Consider the following 13,007-nt stretch of genomic DNA (forward strand, 5'->3'; position numbering starts at 1 on the left):
GATCTATTCTGGAGAATGTTCCATGGGCACTAGGGAAGAATGTGTATTCTGTTGCTTTGCAATGGAATGTTCTGAATATACCTGTGAAGTCCATTTGGTCCAGTGTGTCATTTAAAGTCTTTATTTCCTTGTTGATTTTTTGCTTAGATGATCTGTTCATTTCGTGAGGGGGGTGTTAAAGTCCCCCACTATTATTGTATTGTTGTCAATGTGTTTCTTTGATTTTGTTATTAATTGGCTTATATAATTGGCTGCTCCCATGTTAGGGGCATAGATATTTACAACTGTTAGATCTTGTTGGATAGACCCTTTAAGTAGGATATAGTGTCCTTCTTCATCTCTTATTATAGTTTTTGTTTAAAATCTAATTTGTCTGATATAAGGATTGCCACCCCAGCTTTCTTTTGGTGTCCGTGAGCATGGTAAATGGTTTTCCACCCCCTCTCTTTCAATCTCGAGGTGTCTTTGGGTCTAAAATGAGTCTCTTGCAGACAGCATATCTATGAGTCTTTTTTTTATCCAATCTGATAGCCTGTGTCTTTTGATTGGGGCATTTAACCCACTTACATTCAGGATAACTATTGTAAGATAGGAATTTAGTGCCATTGTATAGCCTGTAAGGTGACTGTTACTGTATATTGTCTGTATTCCTTTCTGGTCTGTGTTACTTTTAGGCTCTCTCTTTGCTTAGAGGACCCCTTTCAATATTTCCTGTAGGGTTGGTTTCGTGTTTGCAGATTCTTTTAGTTTTTGTTTGTCCTGGAAGCTTTTTATCTGTCCTTCTATTTTCAATGACAGCCTGGCTGGATATAGTATTCTTGGCTGCATATTTTTCTCATTTAGTGCTCTAAATATATCATGCCAGTCCTCTCTGGCCTGCCAGGTCTCTTTGGATAAGTCTTTTGCCAATCTAATGTTTCTACCATTGTAGGTTACAGACCTCTTGTCCCAAGCTGCTTTCAGGATTTTATCTGTCTCTGAGACTTGTAAGTTTTACTATTAGATATTAGATACTATTAGATCTATTTTTATTGATTTTGAGGGGGGTTCTCTGTGCCTCCTGGATTTTGATGCCTGTCTCCTTCCCCAAATTAGGGAAGTTCTCTGCTATAATGTGCCCCAATATACCTTCTACCTCTCTCTCTTTCTTCTTCTTCTTCTGGGATCCCAATTATTTCATATTGTTTCATCTTATGGTATCACTTATCTCTCAAATTCTGCCCTCGTGATCCAGTAGTTGTTTATTTCTTTTTTCTCAGCTTCTTTATTCTCCATCGTTTGGTCTTCTATATCACTGATTCTCTCTTCTGCCTCATTTATCCTAGCAGTTAGAGCCTCCATTTTTTATTGCACCTCATTAATAGCCTTTTTGATTTCGACTTGGTTAGATTTTAGTTCTTTTATTTCTCCAGAAAGGGTTTCTCTAATATCTTCCATGCTTTTTTCAAGCCCAGCTAGTATCTTTATAATTGTCATTCTGAACTCTAATTCCAACATCTTACTAATGTCTGTATTGATTAGGTCCCTGGCAGTCAGTACTGCCTCTTGTTCTTTTTTCTGAGGTGAGTTTTTCCATCTTGTCATTTTGTCCAGAGGAGAACAGATGAATGAGAGAACAAAATGCTAACAGGGTAACAACAACCCAGAAAAATATACACTAAACAAATCAGAAGAGACCGGAAACCAGGGAAAAAGAAAGGGAAAGAAAGAAAGAACAAAAAAACAAAAACAAAAACAAAAGAAAGAAAAGACAAAGAAAAAGAAAAAAAAAAGAATATGGTCAAATATGATCAGGCTGGTGAATAGATGAGTGCCACACACTAGATTTTGGGCGTATTTTGGTCTGTTAGAAGAAAGTGCCTCCCAAATTTTTAAAGAAAGAAAAACTTATATATGTACTAAAATAAGGGTAAATACAATGAAGGGATAGAATACGATTGTAAAGATGACAATTATAAAATTTTATAAAAGGAATTGATAAGAAGTTGGTTGAAAAAAGAAAGAGGAGAAATTAAAAAAAGGGGGATGAGAGAATGTGATCAGGCAGGAGACTAGAACAAAGCCATACACTAGAGATTTAGAGTATATTTTGGTCTGTTAGAAGAAACTATATCCCAAAATTTTAAAGAGAACAACTTATATATATACCAAAAATAGGGTTAACTACAATGAAGGGATAGAATATGATTCTAAAAATGAAAGATAAAAAAGATTTTTAAAAAAAGGGATTGATAAGATATTGGTTGAAAAAGGGAAAAAGAAAAATTTAAAAAAATAGAAAAAGAAAAAAAAGAAAATTAAAAAAATTAACTTTGAAAGACTTAAGAATCATGGGAAAAAAGCCATGAATTCTATGTGCAGTATTCCCCTAGCTCTGGAGTTCTGCCATTCTCATTGATGGGTAAACTTGGTCTTGGCTGGCTGTTCTTGCTGATTTTCTGGGGGAGGGGCCTGTTGCCATGGTTCCCAAATGTCTTTGCTGGAGGTGGAATTGCCCCGTCCTTGCCAGTCCGGGCTAAGTAATCTGCTCAGGTTTGCTCTCGGGAGCTTTTGTTCCCTGCAAGCTTTCCGTTCAGCTTTGGAGGCCAAGAGTGAAAATGGCAGCCTCCCAATCTCCACCCCGGAGGAGCCGAGAACTTGGGCCCCGCTCCTCAGTGAGCCCCCAGAGAAAAGCAATCACTTCCATCTCCCCCGTCTCCGGCCACTCTCCGTGCTCACCTGGCCTGTGACCCAGCATTTCTGTCTCTGGCACCCAACTCAGTGTGGAGTCTCCAAACCCAGCAGATCCCTGTGGTGTGCTCCCGCGCCACTCCTCCCCAGGGGAGGAAGGAGAGTCTCCCCGGATCTGCCACTTGTTGGGTCCCTGCTGGAGGAGCAATGGCCTGACTGTGCTGCGGACCACGGTTTATGGCAACCCCGACCTGAGAGCCCACACCTCGACTCCATCTCTGCAGCCGGCTTCCCTGCTCTGACACCTGGGAGCTCTGCCGCACTCAGGCACACCCAGTCTTTCTGTGACCCTGAGGGTCCTGAGACCACACTGTCCCAGCAAGGGTTCCACCCCCTGCTTAGCCACTGGAGTGACGTCTCTCAGCGGAGCCAACTTCTAAAAGTTCCGATTTTGTCCTCCGCGGCTCTATCACTTGCGGGTAGCGGCTGACAGAGGCCCCCTCCCCCACTGTCTATCCTCCGGAATATCACCTTGGATTCACTTCTCCGCATGTCCTACCTTCCAGAAAGTGGTCGCTTTTCTGTTCAGAGAGTTGCTGCTATTCTTTTCTTTGATCTCCTGTTGAGTTAGTAGGTGTTCAGAATGGTTTGATCCCTATCCAGCTGAATTCCTGGGACCAGATGAAATTTAGGTCTCCTACTCCTCTGCCATCCTGCTCCTCCCCCAATTTTTTCTAAAAAACAAAATGCAACATTCTAAAAAACCCAAAATTTACTATTGATACTAATTCCTACAAGTTTGCTGTGCTACAATACACAAGTCAAGAAATTAAGAGAACCATTAAATATTTAGAAACATTCAACATCAGAAGCTTTAAAATCTAACTGTATGTAGTAGCCCCTCAAAAAGCTACAACCTGCATTTTTAAAAAAGTATTTTCTCTACAAAGGATCTTATCAGCTACACAAAAATCTATACAGTTTTTTATTGAACCTAATATTGAGCTGCACTTGAATTCACATTCTTAGCAAAACAATTGCCTGAGCACACATGCACACTCCACACATATCATTACAGGATAGCCATTTATTCTTCTCCTCCTCTTCTTCATCATCTTCATCTTCGTCCTCCTCTTCCTCTTCCTGCTCATCCTCTGGTTCATTCTTTTCTTTGAACCTGTTGGCCTGCCAGGACCCTTCTTTCCCGCTTCACTTTTGCCCTTGGCGTGATAATGCAGCAATATCCTTTTCATATTTCTCCTTTAGCTTAGCTGCTTTCTGTTCATATGGTTGTTTATCTTCCACTAACTGTTCAGACCATATCTCACCCAATTTTCTTTGCAGCATCCCCAATGGATAAACCAGGGTGTTCACTTTTGATCTTTGGGCGATGTTCAGAGCAAAACAGGAAGAAAGCAGATGGACGCCTTTTAGGAGCATTGGGATCTTTTTTCTTTTCCTTCTTGTCACCTTTGGGAGGAACATAATTTTTCATCTCCCTGTCATAGCAAGCTTTGTCACTTTTTGCCATATCTTCAAATTTCGACTTTTCCTTTGCAAACATCGTCTTCCATCTCTCTGAACATTTCTTAGAGAATTCAGCGAAATTGATGGAAGAGTCTGGGTGTTTCTTTTTGTGCTCTTCTTGGCAGGTCTGCACGAAGAAGGAGTATGAGGACATCTTGCCCCACGGCTCGTTGGGGTCTCCTTTACCCATGGTGACAGACGGTGCCTACCTGGTGGTAGCTTTTCCTCAGAGTCCTGCAGAGAGGCCTGATCCAACAGGGACGCTTCCTTCCCCAGGCTCCAGCATGAACTGGATTATCTGTCTTCTCTGGCTTTAATTGAGCATTTTATATGATTACACCTTTTCTCTTCAGCATATCAACTATACTACTTTTTTTTTTTTTTTTTGCTTTTTTTTTAGTGATTGCTCTTAGGTGTGCAAATACAATTTCAACTAATCTTTCAAATGACCATTTCAAATATCCACTTCATGGATAGTTTACATACCTCATATCAGAGTATTACACATTATCATCAGATCATCATATCAGAGTATTACAAGAGTTGTCACACATTTCACTTATACATAACTGAAAAATTGTTGCAATTATTGTTTTTGATCAAACTCTTTTCTGTTAGATCAATTAAGAATAATAAAAATAAAAGATCATATTTTACCCTCATTTTTGCCTTTTACCCTCATTTATGTCTTCTGTAATGCTCTTCCATTCTTTATGTAGATCCAGGGTTCTGGTCTATATCATCTTCCTTCTCTGTGAAGAATTTCTTTTAACATTTCTTGCAAAGAAGATCTGTTGACAAATTCTCTCAATTTTTGTTTGAGGAAGTCTTTATTTCTTTTACTTTGTTTTGTTCTTTTCCCCTCCACTTTAAAATATTTTTATTTTTCATTGTGATAAAATACATGATATAAAATTTATAATTTAAACATTTTAAAGTGTACATTTCAGTGGCATTCAGTATATTCATCTGGTAGCTCAGTCATTCTCTTCTCCCCCATCCATATTCATAAATTGTTTCATCTTCCCAAACTGAAACTCCATACCCATTAAACAATAACTCCCCAGTCTTCCTCCACCCACCTCCTGGCAACCACCATTCCACTTTCTATCTCTATTAATCTGACTACTCTAGGTGCCTCATAAAATGGAATCAGGAAGTATTTGTATTTTTCCTTTGCTTTTGAAGAATTTAGCTGATAGAGAATCCCAGGTTGGTAAGGTGTTTTGTTTTGTTTTTTTAACACTTTATTTCACTCTACCCTCTTATTACCTGCATTGTTTCACAAGAGATATCTGATGTAATTCTTATCTTCATTCCTCTATAAATGAGGTGGGTATATTTCCTCTGGCTTCAATAAAGATTTTCCCTTTTCATTGATTTTCTGCAATTTGAATACAATATGCCTAGATGTAGATTTTAAAATACGTATCCTGCTTTGTATTCTCTAAGCTTCCTGCATCTGTGATTTAATCTCTATCATTAATTTTGAGAAATTCTCAGTCATTATTACTTCAAATATTTCTTCTTTTCCTTTCTCTTTCTTCTCCTTCTAGTATTCCTGTTACACATATGGTACAATTTTTATAATTATTCTATAGTTCTTGGGTATTCTGCTCTTTCCTTTAATTTTCTTTTCTTTTTTTTTTTTGTTTGGGAAGTTTCTACTGACATATCTTTAAGCTTCCTGATTCCTTCATGAGCCATGACCAATCTAATTATGCACCCATCAAAGGCATTCTCTGTTTCTCTTGCAGTGCTTTTGATCTCTAGAATTGTATTTTATTTCTTTCTTAGAGTTTCCATTTCTCTGCTCACATTGCCCATCTGTTTTTGCATGTTGTCCACTTTCCAGCAGAACCCTTAGCATATTAATCAGTTATTTTAAATTCTTAGTCTGATAATTCCAAATCTCTGCCATATCTGAGTCTGGTTCTGATAGTTGCTTTGAATCTCATACTGTCTTTTGTGCCTTTTAGCATATCTTACAATTTTTTGTTGAAAACCAGCCATGATGTATTGGATAAAAGGAACAGTATTGGCTCTAACAGCAAACTTCTGCTCTTGGAAAGCTATGATTCTCTGTGTCTGCTTCCCTCTCCAGTTTGGGAACAGCAGTTTCTCTGTGACCTCAACTCTCTGATGGATCTAAGAGGAATTGTTGATTTTTAGTTTGTTTAACTTTTCTCTTGTTGTCAGAATAAGAGTGATGACTTCCAAGATCTCTACATGTTGGACCAGAAACCAGAAGTCTCCAAAGGACTTTCATTGAACCTTTTATATATTTCATAGATTCAGTGAACATTTATGAAGCACTACTGGGTGAGATAGTATAGCCAACCTGCACCCCATACCCAAATGTCCAGCCTCTTCTGGACACCCAGGAGATTTGCCCATGTGAGACCTCCAATTTCTAGAGACCATGCACATGGGATTAGTAGGAAAGGAGAAAACAGACAAAGGAAGAGCTTTTAGTGAGGAAAAGAATCAACCCTACTTAGAGTTTTAGCCTAATCCTTTCTTAAAATTATAGCCAACCTCATGGCTGCCTAGCTCATCCTGTTTTGTTCCTAGTTATGGAACATAGAATATGGTAAACTGGCTATGCAACAATAAACCTTTTCCAGTTTCCTTGTATCTTCCCAAAGTTTGTTCTCCCCAACTTTCCCACAGAGAAAAAGAGAGCTGAAACATCGTGTGAGTCTGTACTTGTTTTAATATTCTAGTATCAAGTCAATTAGAAGATTTTCTTTCCTGGTAGTTGCATCCAAGAAGAAAGGGATGAGCTACTGACCAGATCCAAGAAGAGGTGTAATCCCATGGCCTGGGTTGCAAAAGCAGTTCAATGCTGCCCAATATCAGGCACAAAAGTATTGTCACCTTTCAGTAATTAGCATGAATAGAAGAGCATACATATTAGAATAGAATACTAAACCATGGGTCATCCAGTACAGAGAGGGAACACAATGCTGTGGGGGTGAAACTTTGCACTAATTCAAAATAATTTAACTCATAGAACTTCAAAATAGATTAAAATTTTACTTTTTCACTACTTTAGAGAAAAAATTTGCTAACAAATTAACAGTATAAAACTTCTCTTTGGAGAAGTACTAAACTGGAGAACAAACCTAAAATCTTTTAAAAGCATCTATGTGCATAAAAACGATGGTGATAGAAATGTTTACATCAATTTCCTAAGAACTTCTATTAGGCAATACATTTTTGTTTAGTCCTATTTTTCAATATATTCTTAAAAGCAATGGCTGTATCTCTTTCTAAGTACTTTAGAAACTTCTGACTAATTCAGAATGGGAAGAAAGAAGAAGGATTAGGCCAAACTGATAAGGCTTTTCTGTATATTTACATTAGGAAATAGGGTCATTTATAATAATTTATAATACCGCTAAATAAATAAAGTGATACAATAAAGACCCAACCAAGTAAGAATGGGCCAACTTTCTACCTTACTTCCACATAGGAGCTGCCCCTTTATTCTTTATTTCCCTAAAAGCTGCTTTATTCTTTCCACATTTCATTTCTCAAATTGAATTATTTCATCCTAAGTAGTAGAAGTAACTAGGAACAAAACGGGATGAGCTAGGCAGGATTAACTGTGACAGGAGAAGTTCTCCAGACTATTAAACCACCTAAATCTTTAAGGTGACAGATACGCTGTTTTAAATCAGCCAAATCTAAATGAAATAGAAGGAATAAAGAGATTCTGAGAAATATGTTTCAATAAACAAGGGCAAAATAAACCCATGCAGCAGCTTTGAGCCAAAAGTTTTTTCCCCAGCTTCTCCTCAAATGTTCCTCAGGACATTCTAAAGTCTCCCTGCAATGTCTTCAAGCTCAAACAGAAAACCTGGACACTTCTGAGAACAGGAGGTGGGAGCACCCCAGAAAGCCAGTTCCAAAGAGCCCAGGTACTGACTGACACAACAGGGAGCCCAGAAACAAATGGGGCCGCCAAACCTCAAATAAGCACCATCCCAGCTGAGATTAGCTGCTGTTGCCCCAAATTCACATTGCAACAACACCATCAGATTACAACCTGGCAAGACGAGAGAACCAGGCAAGGGCAGGGGAATGTGACACCAAAGTAGATTGTCAACTGTTGACATTTTTTTGTTGAGGGAGAAATGTCGTATCAAAATGGCATGGGGCGGGTGTTATACGCAAATAATGAATCATGGAACACTACATCAAAAACTAATGATGTAATGTATGGTGATTAACATAACATAATAAAAAAATTAAAATAAAAAAAAGGCATGGGGCAAAGATTGAGAAGTTACTACATTCCAGGCACTGTGCTTGTCCTTTCATACACCTGGTCTCATTTAAGATCCCAAAAATACTGAGATGCTAAAACATCCCCACTTTACTGAAGAGGAAAGAGTAAGAGAATAAAATGGAGAAGGACAAAGAGAGGGAAGGGGAGAAATCAGCTTTCACTGAGCACCTGCCCAGGTGCCAGGTCCTGTCAGGAACTTTCACCTGTTACCACATTTCATCTTCACATTTTTAAGATGGCAAGTTCACTTGTCCAGGATTCATTAACAAGTAAAAGCTGGGGCTGTGGCTGTAGTTAGGTCTTCCAAAGCCAGGATAGCATAGAGAGCAACTCAGAAGCCTGACTAGCCAGCTGACAGCTCACGCCACAGCCATGCACAGAAAAGCTGAAGGGAAGTAAAAATCACCATTGGAGAAGCAGTAAAATACAGCGTTGAGGGAGAGGTTCAATTAGAGGCAAGAGAGAGCAGATGAGTGGAGGCTAATGGGAGCTTCCAGGAGGGCGCATTCAAAGGTAGCAGCCTGTAGGGAACAATTATGAAGTTGGAGACTGAATGATACTCAGTCTGAATCTTAGCTCTGGCACCTAGCTGGGAGACCTCTTAAGTCACAAGTGTCTCCCTAGGGACAGTATTACCTGCTTTGTGGGACTGTTGGAAGGTAGGGATGATGCCTGTTCCATGATATTTATTAACAAGTGATAAAAACATTATTATTATATTATAATCCGTGGAGTATGGCTGGATTTGGCTGGGAAGCAGAGAGGGACCGCATTTCTATTGCTGGAACTTTTAGGAAGCAGGAAAGCTGAGAGATCCGGAGGCTCCTCTTCACTCTTCATGGGGCCTTCTTTTCCATCCTCTTGCATTTCCTCTCATGCCACCCAGCACTCAGAGTGTTTTCTCTGAAGCAATACCCAAGCTCAGCTGAAAATGTGTTCCAATTTGCTGCAAGCTGAGTTAGGAACCCCAGAGCCAGGTACCCCTGTCCCCAAGTGATGGAACCTGTGTGGACAAACCACACTACAAAAAGCTTGAGATTATTGAAAAAGCCCACTTAGAAACTACTAGGGAGAGTTGGGAGTAGACTTAAAATAAATTGTCTGCTTTTATTTCACTGTCACGGTTAATGTGAATTTACTCGTGCTGCTTTCTAATATCCCATGGCAAATTCCTTAACTCCTATCTCCATGCCCTCAACTCAAAAAACTGGCATTACACTACATTCACCTCAGGCCCTGGCCCAGAAACCTTCACCTGGTATCACACCTGGACTGCAACGGTTATGTCATGTCAGGAGACTTACATTTTGCAGAATGGTCATGGAAAAGAAGTAAACAAACAAAACTCCATATAAGAAGTTCATTGCTCCAGAAGGATGCATTTGTAGTTAATTCAACACCTTATCAGCAGGCGATTTCTTCTTTCCCAAAGAGCACGCTCCTAGAAAAATGTCTCCAACATAGTCTTCATTACTTTTACAGAAAGAAGGAAGAAAGGCATACCTTCCAATATCCCTAGTCTCTTCTAGTTTATTTTTTAATCTTTATTTTTCTTGCAATCAATATATCACATATTCATGGGGGGGGGTGGGTAAGATTACTTGTAAAATCACTCAGACAGGATAACAAATAATTGTTAACTTTTTGTGGTGGCTTCTTTTGACTTTATAGCACACATTAAATTAGGGTCTTAACAAGTCTCCTCTGTATTCAGAAGCCTCTGCTTTGCTCCCATGTTCTTGGCCTGTTTATGGTGCTTGTTGCCTTTGACCACTCTTATCACAGCCTGCAGTGCTGTACTGTACTTGCCTGTCCACTGGCGGGCTCCTCAGCTCCACTGTTAGCCCTTGAATGAGAAGTGACTTTGTCTACTGTGGTGGCCCTAAAGCTTTGCTCCCTTTGGTAGGATTCATCTGCTGGGAAGAAGACTGAACCACCTGTGATAGTTAATTTTACCCATCAGCTGGGCTAGACTACAGGGCCTAGGTGTTTGGGCAAACATGAATCTAAATGGTTTTTTGTTTTTGCTTTTTAAGATTTTATTTATTTATTTGAGAGAGAGAGAGAGCACAAGCAGGGGGAGGAGCAGAGGGACAAGCAGATTCCCTGCTGAATGGGGATTCCTGACACAGGGCTCGATCCCAGGACCCTGAGATCATGACCTGAGCCGAAGTCAGATGCTTAACTGACTGAGCCACCCAGATGCCCCAAACATGAATATAAATGTTCTGTTAACATATTATTTAGATGTGTTTAACAGTTAAACCATAGACTGAGTAAAGCAGATTACCCTCCATAATGTCGGTGGGTCTCCTAATCCAATCAGTTGAAGGTCTTCTCGAAAAGACTGGTGTCCCCCAAAGAAGACAGAAATCTGTCTCCAGATTGCCTTCAGACTCAAGCTGCAATATCAACTCTCTCCTGGGTCTCCAGCCTGCTGGACTGCCTTGAAGATTTTGGACTTGCCACAATCATGTGAACCAATTCCTAAAATAAACTTATGTATATATACACACACACACACACACACACACACACACACACACACTATTGGTTCTGTTTCCTTGGAGAATACTGATTAATACAACACCTCCTGAATACTCTGTCCCCACCCAGTCAGCCACACTACTACACTCTTCCCCTTCTTGGGCTAGCCTTCTGTCTCTCCATTTCCATATTTTCTCTCCTGTTACTGGCTCCCATTCCACTTTCCTGCACTCTCAGTGTTTACACCTCCACCTTTTCTCCCATCCAACTCCTTCTTTTAAAGAATTCCCTCTTTCAAGCTGCGACCATATACTGACTCAATTCCACTTTAACTTGATTGATTTACTCCAACAATTATACAGAAGAAGCAGGCATGGTTTGTGCATTAGGTGAGTGGTACTAAGGGTGGAGAAGGGGCAATGATACAAAGATAAGTTAAGGCCTGGGTTCTGTCCTGAAATGTGTTAACAATTAAGGAAATAATTGCAAGAGAGGTCAAAGAGGTGCATATGCAACTGTAACAGAGGGAGGGCTGCACATGGAGCATAGGAGCAGGGCTGAGGGACTGGGGAGAGTACATGAGGGAAGATCCCTCTCCAGGAGTAAATGGGGGGAAACAAGGTTCAAAGAACAATTGTGGAAAAGCAAGTCCATGAAAGATGGATAGGATTTTGATCTCAGCTGGAAAAAGTGCAGGACGGTTTGGAAAATACTGAATAGACAGAGTGAACAGTAAACAGGGAGTCCAAAACAAGACTGAATTCCCAGATCTAGGGTTTCACTCCTGACATTCAGCCACACTTCACCTATAACGTTTCACCAACACCCCACAGTCAGCATCACCAGACATCACTCACTCCCAAGGCAGCTTCCTTTGCCAACATCTCTTTTTGTCAATGGAAGAGAAATATGATTCTCTAGATCACTCAAGTTCAAAACTGACCCTCTGGACTCAGCTTTTTCCCTCCCCAATGGTGATTATGTTACCAGTGCTTCTCCACTTAGCAGACCTTCAGTCTGTCCCCCATCCAGACAGTACCTGGCTAAGAGTCATTTGGCCTCTGGTTGACTTCTCCCCTGATAAAAACCCACTGCCTGCTCATTCTGTTTACAGTTTGTAAATGTCTCCTGTAAAGAAATGTGTCAGCTCCCACTGGGTGAGATCAGCAGCTTAGAAAAGAGGGAAGAAGCATCCCCCTCACTGAAACACCAAACTCATATTGATGGTGCCCAAAATTACAATCACACCATATGCACCTCTTTGACCTCTCTTGCAATTATGTTACATCACACCAACTCATAAACGTGCACTTCATTAAAATTGCCAGATTCAGTTCACATCAAGTGGCATTGTGCTCCTTCTTCCTCATTTCAGAGCTAGTTTAAATTCTTCTTCCTGACTGATAACCCCTGGTGTGCACTTTGGCCCTGCCTGACCACTATGTCCACATATTCCCAACACAAGCACTCCACTCCAGCCAGGCCAGCCAGGCCCTGCCCCCACCTGCCATCACATGAACACACCACATTCATCCCTGCTGCCACACACACATGCTTGCCCGCAGACTGTCCCAAGTGCTCTGTGCCCCCCTGCCCAGGCCATGAAGCTCTGCCCAAAGCTTTTCACCCTCACTGAGCTCTCCCCATTCTGATCCCCTGAAGAACAGAATTTGGCTTCTGTATATGTTGTATGTCTTACATTGTGAAATAATATTCTGTGTGACATTACATTATATGTGATAGTTATTATACATAGTTCCAATATATATTTTTTTGTGGCCAGAACTAAGAGGGTTATAATAAGTCACCCAGGATGTGCATTTAAGGTCATGAACATGTCAACCCAAAATTAGTACTGATCTGTCACAGAAATATCTCAATCTAAGAAATTACTAATAAGTTGCTAAAGGAAACCTGGAAATACTAAAGTTTGTTAAAAGCAAATAACAACAACAAAAAAGAAGATAAAAGAAGGAAAACAGTCTGGGTGTGTATTCGAAGAAAATTATATCCCCACTAGGTATAT

General features: G+C 40.1%; 1 protein-coding gene across 1 annotated transcript; it reads right to left on the reverse strand.

The window, feature by feature from the left end:
• Nucleotides 1-3,846: 3,846 nt before the first annotated feature.
• LOC123838576 (high mobility group protein B2-like) lies at nucleotides 3,847-4,387 on the reverse strand. Its single transcript, XM_045867514.2, has one exon. The coding sequence runs from the start codon at nucleotides 4,385-4,387 to the stop codon at nucleotides 3,995-3,997; it is 393 nt and encodes a 130-aa protein (XP_045723470.2). The 3' UTR covers nucleotides 3,847-3,994.
• Between the last annotated feature and the right edge of the window lie 8,620 nt (nucleotides 4,388-13,007).

This window comes from Mirounga angustirostris, unplaced genomic scaffold, assembly GCF_029215605.1.
Source record: "Mirounga angustirostris isolate CCGP_5_RB_7025 unplaced genomic scaffold, mMirAng1.0.hap1 SCAF_3, whole genome shotgun sequence".
NCBI lineage: Eukaryota > Metazoa > Chordata > Mammalia > Carnivora > Phocidae > Mirounga > Mirounga angustirostris.